Below are 10,295 nucleotides of genomic sequence, written 5' to 3'. Positions count from 1 at the left end.
TGATGATCTCTTCTAGCTCTTGTGAAATTGATTTCACAAAATCAAACTCTCAATTGCTTAAAAGCTTTTAAAACAAACTTAAACCAAACATAAACCCTTGTTTAACTTGTTTAAAACTTTCTTAAACTAGTTTAAAACACTCTCATTGTTTTGGAGAGCTGAAGGCAATGGGGGTATTTATACCCACTCAAAACTTTAGCAAAAACCCAATCAAAATGACCAAAAAGCCCAAGAGAAAACAGCTCAAAAATTAACCGTTGGAACCCAACGGTCAGTTCGGCGGTCGACCGCGACGGTCGACTGTGAGCAACAAAACAGTAAAACTATAGCTCAGAACAACAGACGGTCAACCGTGGCGGTCAGCCGCGAAATTCTCTAGACTGCATACGATCGACCGTCACGGTCGATCACGAGCCAAAAAAGATCATACTGAGTCTTTGGACTCAAGGGCAGTCGACCGTGGCGGTCGACCGCAAACTGATACATGGATTTTCAGGTTTGAAAACTGTTTTTTGATTTTAAAACCCTGTTTAAAAATATCAAATAAATTCCAAAAATTATAAAACTTTGGAAAATAATTATAAATATGATAATACACATGTTACAAAAATCGGTTTTCAAAAAGTACCTTCCAAATATAAAATATCATTATTCTCCAAAATAGTCCAACACATGAAAATGTAAACATATGAGTTTTGACATTTTAGCTTAACCATGTTTGGAAACATTACAAAAATAATTATATAGACTTAATGAAAGATGTATATGATTGTTATTAAGTCCATAAACCAAGAAAACAATATTATCATAAAATTGCATATTTTGCAAAACATTTCAAAAGAAAATATGATTTCATTGAACTAAATAAAATTGATATTGATAAAATCATATATATGCATGTAAGTATGAAACAAAAATATGTTTTCTAATTATATTCAATTGTTTCATATTAAAACTTGAAAACTATCAAACCAAAACATATATGTATATATATACTTATATATATACGAAACCAAAACGTGTATGTGTGTATATGATTGAGCTTAAGGTACTAACACACATAATATAAAACCTAAAACTAAATTTACCCAAGCTTGTGATATTCAACGAAGCTCTATCTTGGTACACTTGCGGATGAAGCTTGAACTTGGATCTTGAATTTTGAATTGCGTAGGCTTCATACCATAATTCTGCCAACCTCCATTGGATTTGATCGTTGAAACTCAATTCCATCCATCCTCCAATATGTTGTTTATCTATAATAAATAAGAAAACATAAATACTAGACAAACAATATTAGTGGTAAATTATTTGTTAAACATCATCAAAATAAAGAGGCCAACAGAATTTTGTTCATAACTAGTTCCCTGGTGCACTTGACGTGTATATTATATAGTATAGTTGTGTGTAAAATAATATTTTTGATATCTTAATAATCAATACTAATGTGAATTAATTTTTAGAAAATTATTGCTAAAGTGATATAAACTATGTTATTATTAGAAATGTGGGCAGTGGAAGGAATTATCAAGTAGGGGTGTTTTTAGATCTTTTCAATTTTGTCCTAATTTGTTTGAGCGTATAATAGATTGTTGAGCATACATATTGATTTTTTTTTTGAAATATTGACATAGATAGGGATGGTTTTTCTTTAATAATAGTAATGTATAATAGATATCTATTACTAACAGATATCTTAATTCTAATCAAATAAAAGTATAAAAAACATTCTATAAAGTTTTATGAAGAGTTCAGGAAAAATGAAGCTAACATGCATTTGGAAGTTTCACGGTCGACCGCGAGTGGCGCGGCGGTCGACCTCAAACGTGCACAGCACATGGAAAAGTCTCTGGACTTTTGGCGGTCGACCGCGAGACCTTGTAATGGATTTTCAATTTCTGTCGTTGGCCACAGTTGATCGCGACTGGCGCGACAGTCGACCACGTGTCGGGTCTGGGTCTGGGCTTGGTTTCCTGCTCTATTTGGGATTGTTGTTTGATATATAATCAAACACGATTTTCTAGGGTTTAATATCAGGGATTTGATTTTGTACTGAGCATGTTAAGAGGGGGAACTTGTGAGCAAGGAGAGAGCTTTAGTTTAGGGTTTATTTGTGAGCTTTTGTGAGATTATAACATTTTGTACTCTTCTTGATTTAGTGGAATCTCCCCATCCTCTCCCGTGGACGTAGGCAAATTGTCGAACCACATATATCTCTGTGTTTGGGTTGATTTGTCGTTTTTTGGATTGGATTATACTCATGTTTGGTTTGGTTTTCTTCGGCGACTCACGGACTTGTTCGGTGTGCGAGCACGCTTCCACCTAGGCGCGCACGCCTCATTAGCATCAAAGTAGGATCATGAAGGTATATACTAATTTTATAAGGATGCAACAAAGTCATCCGCCTAAGAGTCAATAAAAGTGACGCACAGTGATCTAAGATAAGATTAAACTAATTACAAAGTCAGGTTAGTTTAATTGCCCAGCAAGTAAAATGGATTCCTCATCTTTGATTTTGTCATCTTTTGGTGTGGATAGAAAAGGACCTCATGCTCCATGAGTCTTGAAAACACAACCGCAAGAATATCTTTCGTCGGAGATATTTTCATTCATACTGTGCGACCTCCTCCGCCAGCAATCAATGAAATTACTGAAATAGACATGGGCTATGTGGGCAAACCCGCACAGTTACTTGGCCCATATGTGGAGCAATGCTAGCCGCAGTTGCGAAAACGCGACTGTCGTTGTGTTCGCCAACATTTTTTTTTTCTTAATAATTTATTTACAGGAGGAGTCTCGTCATTACTTGACAGACATCTGTGATGCGATTGGCCCTCTTTTTTTATTTTTTTTCTTGCAAAATATAAGCTTTTCTAGGTATCGCATTAGTAAAGCCTCATCATGATCCTGTACATGAAGTTTAAGGGGTTAATTTCACAAACTCGTTGAACTTTGGGGTTTTTACCATAACTCTGCAAACTTTTTTTTTAATCTAACATGATCCCTCTTAAACTTTAAGGTTCCACACAAAACTTGATTAACTCTAAACTTTCTTATCGGATCCTCATGCTTACAATTGACAATTAACTAAGATTTTATTGAGAAAAAGAAATTCATATTTTTCCCCGTCTCATTTACAGGCAACTTATCTGCTTCACCCAACTTGGGATTTTTTTAATTTTAGCCTTTTGCTAATTACCTGGTAGGGGTTATTCGGTGGTAAAAAAGTTTTAATTTTTATTTATTTTTTTAATGTAGAGGGGTTATGTAAGATAAAAAGGGTGAAGGGGTTTTGTGGAATTAACCCAAGTTTGGACTCCACCCTTGTGATGAGTTTTGCCATTAATTTGAGGAAGAAAATTATAACTTGATGAGCTGAATATTTCATATTAATTAAAGAAAAGTAGAAAACAATGTTAAACTGATGCTAAGACACCAAAATGCAAAATATTGCAACCTAATTTTCTATTCTTGGCCTAAAAACTTGGCAAACAAGAGCAAATCTGTAAAACATGAGAAGCATACATGGAAAGCTCACTCACGGGCTTGTCTTTTAAGGCCTAAATTAGCGGCCCGTGTAAAATTGCCATTCCTTCAAACTCCAGGGGTAAATTCCTCAGATGATGTAACTGCTCGTTTTAATTGCCCTTCTAATTTCTCAACTACCGACGATGAGGCTGAAAACACCTAGCTAGCTGGTTCTATCTTCCTCTGGTGGGTATAAGCGTCTTTCTGACTCTCGGCTGTCCTTCTTCAGTGCGCAGACCAAAGCTTTAACGAAGGTAAAGAGCTCTCCCTTCTCCAATTTTGATCAAGACCCAGTTACTAATTTTGATCATTTATTGTGCGATTTCTTTAGTATCTTACAGCTAAAAGCATCGCTGCTGTTTGTAATTCTTAAGACCCTATTCTTAGTTTGTTCAATAATAATTTGTTTGTATGTTGTAGGTGACTACAAGTTTTAGTAGTACTCTGTTTCATTCCCTCCTTATTTTTCATTCTGATGATATTTGCTAAGATCAGAACATTGGACCCATCATCAACCGCCATTAAACTATTGAATTTAGTATTTGAGCTTGTGTTGTTTTGGGTGGAAGGTCCAAGAAAGAAAAATCCCTCTTTTTTGACTTTTTCTTTTTCTTTTAGAGCTTCGGTGAGGATTTTTTTTTTTGTGGGGACTGGAGTGGATTAGTTGATTTATGTATGCTTGCTGCTTTATAGTTCGATCTGGAGCTGACCCATATCAGTGATTTTAGGTGAGAGACTGTCATGATTTATATAATTGAAATATTTCACGTGTAGGATAGTTCTTCGAGTGGGAAACTACTGAAGGTTGAAGTCAGCAGGAGTTCATTATCTTTGCAATTTTCCAGTCATCGTGTCAGTCATCCTTCATTGTTCACGCATTGAATAAATATGTTTGCAATTTTTGCTAATTCTTTTGATTTGCAATTGATTATGTTTGCAATTTTTGCTGATTCTTTTGATTTGTAAATATGTCGCGAAGACTGTTAACTTTTGGCAGAAACTTCTTGTAACAGCCACTGCTCTAGGTGAATTGTTGTTTATGGATGGCGTATGGTCATTTATTGTTTTTGTTTATGTTACTCCTTTTATATTTTTATTATACTGTGTGTATGCGGTTATGGACTTTTAATAATAGTTATATATCCTTCAATTTTCTCCTTTCTCACTGCTATACCCTAAACTTTTCCTACATAAACTGTTTGTTGATGTTCATTTGGCAAACATGTGACTTGAAGTGTTTAACATGTGACTTAAAAGTTGTTTAACCATGCGCTTAAAAGTATCATATACATACGTTTCCTTCGTTCCCAGGCTTTAGATGCCAATCCCTCACATGTGCCTTCACATACAGTTAGTCTGTTCCGAGGTGATACTATATCCGATTAAAACTTCAACTATAACTCCTCTATTGAAGAACTAATATTCGAACTAATTTACTATCTTTTATACCTCTTCTTCAGTAACAAACTCTTGAAATACCATTCGTATGCTCATTGCATATCTTGTCAACTTTGATTTCTAAAACATGTGGTGCAGTTATTCACTCTCTTTGGTTTTTACCTGCAGATTCTGTTGTGAAAAAAATGGGGCAACAATATCTGTTACTGTCTATTTGTTTGTGGGCTCTATCTAGCTCATTGATCCTTGATGCTTCATCTGATGGCCTACTGAGAGTTGGGATCAAGAAGAAACCGTTGGATATTGATAGACTGAATGCAGCAAGGATTGCAAGGAAAGAGAATATCCATCTTCGGAGCTGTGCTTTTAATAGGAATTTAGGCGATTCTGAAGTGGATATAATATCTTTAAAGAACTATATGGATGCTCAATACTTTGGAGAGATTGGTATTGGCACACCTCCACAAACTTTTGTTGTCATATTCGATACTGGAAGTTCCAATATTTGGGTGCCATCATCAAAGTGTTACTTCTCTGTGAGTACTTTATTAACTACATTATGTTCTAATAATCAAGCTTTTCCCTTTGTAACTTTTTATTTAAATGTTATTCTGCAGCTTGCTTGTTATTTCCATTCCAAGTACAGAGCAACTAAATCAAGCAGTCACACGGAGAAAGGTTGGTCTCTACTAAAAAAACTTGCCTCATTGAAACTGTTCTCGTAAAATGAACTGATGCCTGCACATGGTTATTTCTCTAAGTAACAAAATAACCTACTTGTGATTTATTTAATCATTATGGATCTCTAGATCACAAAAAAGTAGATATTTTAGCTGTTTCAAAAGTCAGATTCTGCTATATAATTTATTGGAAAGTTGAACTTCAAAAGTTTTCACAATTTTCTCCTTCTTATTGCGTATAAAATTCTTTTTGGTACTTGGGCATCTTTATACATACAATATGCATCAAATGTTGTTTCTCCTATGGATTTATTTGAAAAAATTTCTTCCTCATTGATTAGATACATATGTTTTCACATTCCCCATGTATCATTCCATGATTACTATTTAGGGGACAAATGCAAAATTTCTTATGGTTCCGGAACGATTTCGGGTTTCTTTAGTGAAGATCATGTTCAAGTTGGAGACCTTATCGTTAAAGATGAAGTAAGTTCTCTGTCACAAATACCTTCCCTTTGCATGTCATATCTATTGATGCTTTAAATGCTTTAACTTCATTTCAGAAATGGTAAAGAAAATTTTCATGTTCCAGATTTTCATTGAAGCAACACGAGAGGGGAGTCTTACGTTCTTGTTGGCAAAGTTTGATGGCATTGTTGGTCTTGGATTTCCTGAAATTTCAGTTGGAGATGTCCCTCCTATTTGGTAGTTTTTTTTAGCATAATCCGATGTCACCTTTTCGATGAGTTTATTTGAAGATAATCAATCTTCTTCTTTTCTTCATGACAGGTCTAGCATGCTAGAACAAAAATTAATAAACGAGAAGGTCTTTTCTTTCTGGCTCAATAGAAATGCAGATGAGACAGATGGAGGTGAACTTGTTTTTGGGGGTGTTGATCCAAAACATTATGTAGGAAACCATACCTATGTTCCAATTAGTCGGAAGGGATACTGGCAGGTATTGATGGTCTAATGACTTTATATATGCGATATCACTAACATGAGTTTATGTATGCAATATGCCTCTAATAATCATATGTGGTGTCTGTTTTTTTCCCTCTTCTTATTTTTAGTTTGACATGGGAGATTTTCTAGTTGGCGGCAAGTCGACAGGCTATTGTGCTGCAGGTTGTGCAGCTATTGTAGATTCTGGGACTTCCTTGCTTGCTGCCCCAACTGTAAGTTTCTTTAGCTTTTTTGTTTTTTAATTTATCTGTCTAAGCTATGCATCTTCCAATCAGTTATGGAAATGACATGCTTGTAAAAAGGAAGTCAATGGCAAGATGACAAAAATTGGAACCTGGATCTACTTTTTTCCCTCCTGTTTGGCAGTTGAAAAAATGACTGGAAAGTAAATGAAAAGTTAAAGGTTCTACATTAGCTTTTTAATACCTTTCACTTTCTCAATTTCTCGGAAAAGTGGATGGAAAATGAATTGTGATAAAAGAAATATTAATATTTATTCTCAACTTTCACCTTTTCACTTTATATCATCCAAACAAGATTATCATATAGAATTTGACGAGAAAGCATTTTATTTACATTTTCTGCTTCCACTTGCCTAATACCTCATGTGATCAGAAAATAGAAAGTCACAAGTAAGTATTTCTGTTCACTTTCTATTTTCATGGTGCCAAACACCTCATATGTGATTTAATCTTCTAAATGTCAATTGTTGCATTATATTTCATTATCCGTCTGATTTAGCAATTGTTTAATTGCATAACCATATTCACTAGATTTCTAGAATCATTCTTTTTTTCTTTATTGTGTTCATTTGATTATCCTTACAAATAATGCATACTTGCTCATTGACTAATACTCTTAATCTTTGGTTCAGGGTGTGGTGGCCCAAGTGAATCATGCAATTGGTGCCGAAGGAGTTGTGAGCATGGAATGCAAGGAAGTTATATCACAATATGGGGAGATGATACTAGAACTTCTCCTGCAACAGGTTTGAACTTATATTCCTTTTTCTCCCGTTATATATCACATTAAAGATGAAAGATGAATTTTATTTAACTTCCTATTTAATGGCTTGCTAATTAACTTAACTAATGACAGATCCGACCTGGCAAGATCTGCAGTCAAATTGGTTTATGCATATTTGATGGTGAGCAGTATACCAGGTAAGTTAAGATTTTGTGTGGGTGGAGTTGGTGGGCTTGTCTTGCAATTGAAACACAAACATAAATCCATGCAGTGCTGGCATCGAGACTGTGGTTGAGAAGCAAAATAAGAAAAGGACATCCCTCAATGACGATCTCTTCTGCACTGCTTGTGAGATGGCTGTGATCTGGATTGAAAATCAGCTTAGAGCAAATGAAACTAGAGAACAAATACTGACGTATGCCAATGAGGTAAATTTTCTGATCATCTCAGTTTTAATATTTGTGGCCTGGAGGCAGTACTTTATTATATGATATTTGCTAAGTATTTTTAATTATCTGTAGCTATGTGAACGCTTGCCAAGCCCTGCTGGAGAATCAGCTGTAGACTGCAACAAGCTTGCAATGATGCCAGATATTTCTTTCACGATTGGAGATAAAACTTTTAGCCTCACCCCTGAAGAGGTGCGAGATAATTCAACATTTAATAATTGATTTCCTACTGAATGAACTAAAAACATCGCAGTCCATTTTAGCAGTGTTGTGCAGTGCACATTGCATCATGAGATAACTAACGATTTTCATGCTATATCAGCCAAATTATTTCTGTAGTTTACTGCACGTAGCATTATGACCGTCTACAACTTTTCTTACTTCATCTAGATAGTTGTCTTAAACTTCGTCCCAGGTAAATTCAGGGTGATGGTATTTCTGCTTGGTAATTTATTTCTCTGATTTACCTCCAATTGATCATCTCTTCTTTTGTTCGTTATAATGTTATGTGATGTGATTATAAGTTAGCAAGTACGGTGGGTTGATCAAAGAAATTTGCTTGCTCAGGTTCATTCTACAACCTTTAGAAATTCTACTAGCACTGGCTTCTAGAGGAGGAATATTAATGCTATAGTTTAAGAACAATTTCAAATTTGTATATCCTCATCATTCTTTATGAACTAGCTTTTATATATAATTGCCAATTATGTTAATGACACCATATTGGCACATTATCCCATCATTGGTTGGCTTACCATTTTGTAACATTGATTTCCTCTTATCAACCCTATTTTACTTCGTCCTCTCATAGTTATTTCCTTATTTAATTCAGCTGTCATCATCAAAACTAAACATCGTTTTTCTCATTCCCACAACATGAAAAGAAAATTAAAAAAAAAAGAAGCTTTAGGTTTAGTTTTGCACGTTCCATTTACTTGCTTATGTTTCTTGCAAAATCAGTAAAGTGAGTTGAAAAAGAAAGTTGCTGGTGTTAGTAGCTTTGTTCTAACTGTTGCTTTTAGAACCATGAATTTCATAATTATTTTCTCTCTTGTGCCCTTTCAGTATGTTCTGAAGGTAGAACAAGAAGGCACGTCTATCTGTTTAAGTGGTTTTATGGCATTTGATTTGCCTCCACCACGAGGCCCACTTTGGTATGTTGCTTTGTACTTTTAGTTGGATCTAATTTAGGGTTTTTGTTATATTAGATTCCCGAATCTTTGTTAATTTTATATTAGATTTTCAAATCTTCATATTTCTAAATTAGACCCCCAGATCTCCATATTTCTTCAGAACAGGGGTCTTATTAAAACAACTTAATAGATTTGAGAGTCTTATTTAAAACAACTTGATGAATTTGGGGATCTTATTTAAAACAAATTAATGGTTTCGTGGTCTAATATAGAAAAATGAAGAATTGGTGGTCTAATATAGAAGTGACAGAGGTTTGGGGGCTTAATACGTCAAAGACCGTTTAATCTACTAGTCAGTTTAAATACGTGCGAAAGCTCGTTAAAGAAAACCTACTGCAGCTCTAAAGTATTAATGCATGCAGGATCCTTGGAGATGTCTTCATGGGTGTGTACCACACTGTTTTCGACTTTGGTGGTAACCAGATAGGATTCGCAAAGTCTGCTTGAGATGAGACCTTTTTAATCCCGCTCTTTTTCGTAAAAGCGGGTGTAGCGTTCATCTTGGCATTTCAGTACTGTAGATAATGTGCCCAGGTAATTTCGTGGATATATGAAACATCTATGCGGTTGAGGAATGTATGCTAGTCCTGTGTCTATATTAAGGGTGTGATGTGCTTGTTATTTGGGACCAAGACATAAAATATCGAGTGGTTGTAATGTTATTGTTCACATGTTGTAATTGCTATCAGGTGTCACTTGCTTTCAGTAATTAATGGTTGATATGTTTTATGATCATGCCATGGTTCTTTTTTAATATGACGTGTGTTTCACCCGCTACATCTCAGAGTTAAGATATTTGATCATCCTCCTGTTTTCCTAGAAACCGAGAGGCCCTTTGCTGTCAATTTTAATGGATCTCACAGGAGCGCGATCAGTTCATAAGTTTGATCCGGAAGCTATTTAGTTTCTGCGTATAGTTTGCTTTCATCAAAAGCTCTGTGCATGAAGAAAATGAGAATTTTCGAAGTTTGTGTCGCCTTCGTGAGCGTATAGTTAGTGTCGACTGATTTATCCGGAGCCTGAGTTTATTATTGCCCCCAGCGCAACGCCCTAATTGTTACTTTTAGAAGCAACTTGTTTACTGTTATATGAAATCGAAAATCTCATATGATTAC

The 10,295-nt window shown here is 35.1% G+C and overlaps 1 protein-coding gene across 2 annotated transcripts; it reads left to right on the top strand.

The window, feature by feature from the left end:
- Positions 3,632–9,915, top strand: LOC109848523 (aspartic proteinase-like). 2 transcript variants are annotated; one of them, XM_020418056.1, is made up of 13 exons: positions 3,632–3,782; positions 5,095–5,462; positions 5,544–5,604; positions 5,998–6,092; positions 6,199–6,311; positions 6,396–6,564; positions 6,680–6,784; positions 7,447–7,560; positions 7,671–7,735; positions 7,810–7,966; positions 8,060–8,179; positions 9,053–9,141; positions 9,543–9,915. In XM_020418056.1, exons 2-13 carry the CDS (start codon positions 5,112–5,114, stop codon positions 9,625–9,627), a joined length of 1,524 nt encoding a protein of 507 aa, XP_020273645.1. In that variant the 5' UTR covers positions 3,632–3,782; positions 5,095–5,111; the 3' UTR covers positions 9,628–9,915. The 2 variants fall into 2 exon arrangements, with proteins under 2 accessions (XP_020273645.1, XP_020273646.1); XM_020418057.1 differs by lacking the exon at positions 3,632–3,782 and adding an exon at positions 3,791–3,890.

Source organism: Asparagus officinalis, chromosome 7 (assembly GCF_001876935.1).
Source record: "Asparagus officinalis chromosome 7, Aspof.V1, whole genome shotgun sequence".
Classification (NCBI taxonomy): domain Eukaryota; kingdom Viridiplantae; phylum Streptophyta; class Magnoliopsida; order Asparagales; family Asparagaceae; genus Asparagus; species Asparagus officinalis.
The sequence above is the reverse complement of the archived record's forward strand: the minus strand, read 5'-3'. Positions and strand labels throughout refer to the sequence as shown.

Coding starts and splice junctions, on each gene's coding strand:
- LOC109848523 (XM_020418056.1), top strand. CDS start 5,112: ATGGGGCAACAATATCTGTTACTGTCTATTTGTTTGTGGGCTCTATCT. Junction 5,605..5,997: donor AAGCAGTCACACGGAGAAAG/GTTGGTCTCTAC, acceptor ATTACTATTTAG/GGGACAAATGCAAAATTTCT. Junction 6,565..6,679: donor GTCGGAAGGGATACTGGCAG/GTATTGATGGTC, acceptor TCTTATTTTTAG/TTTGACATGGGAGATTTTCT.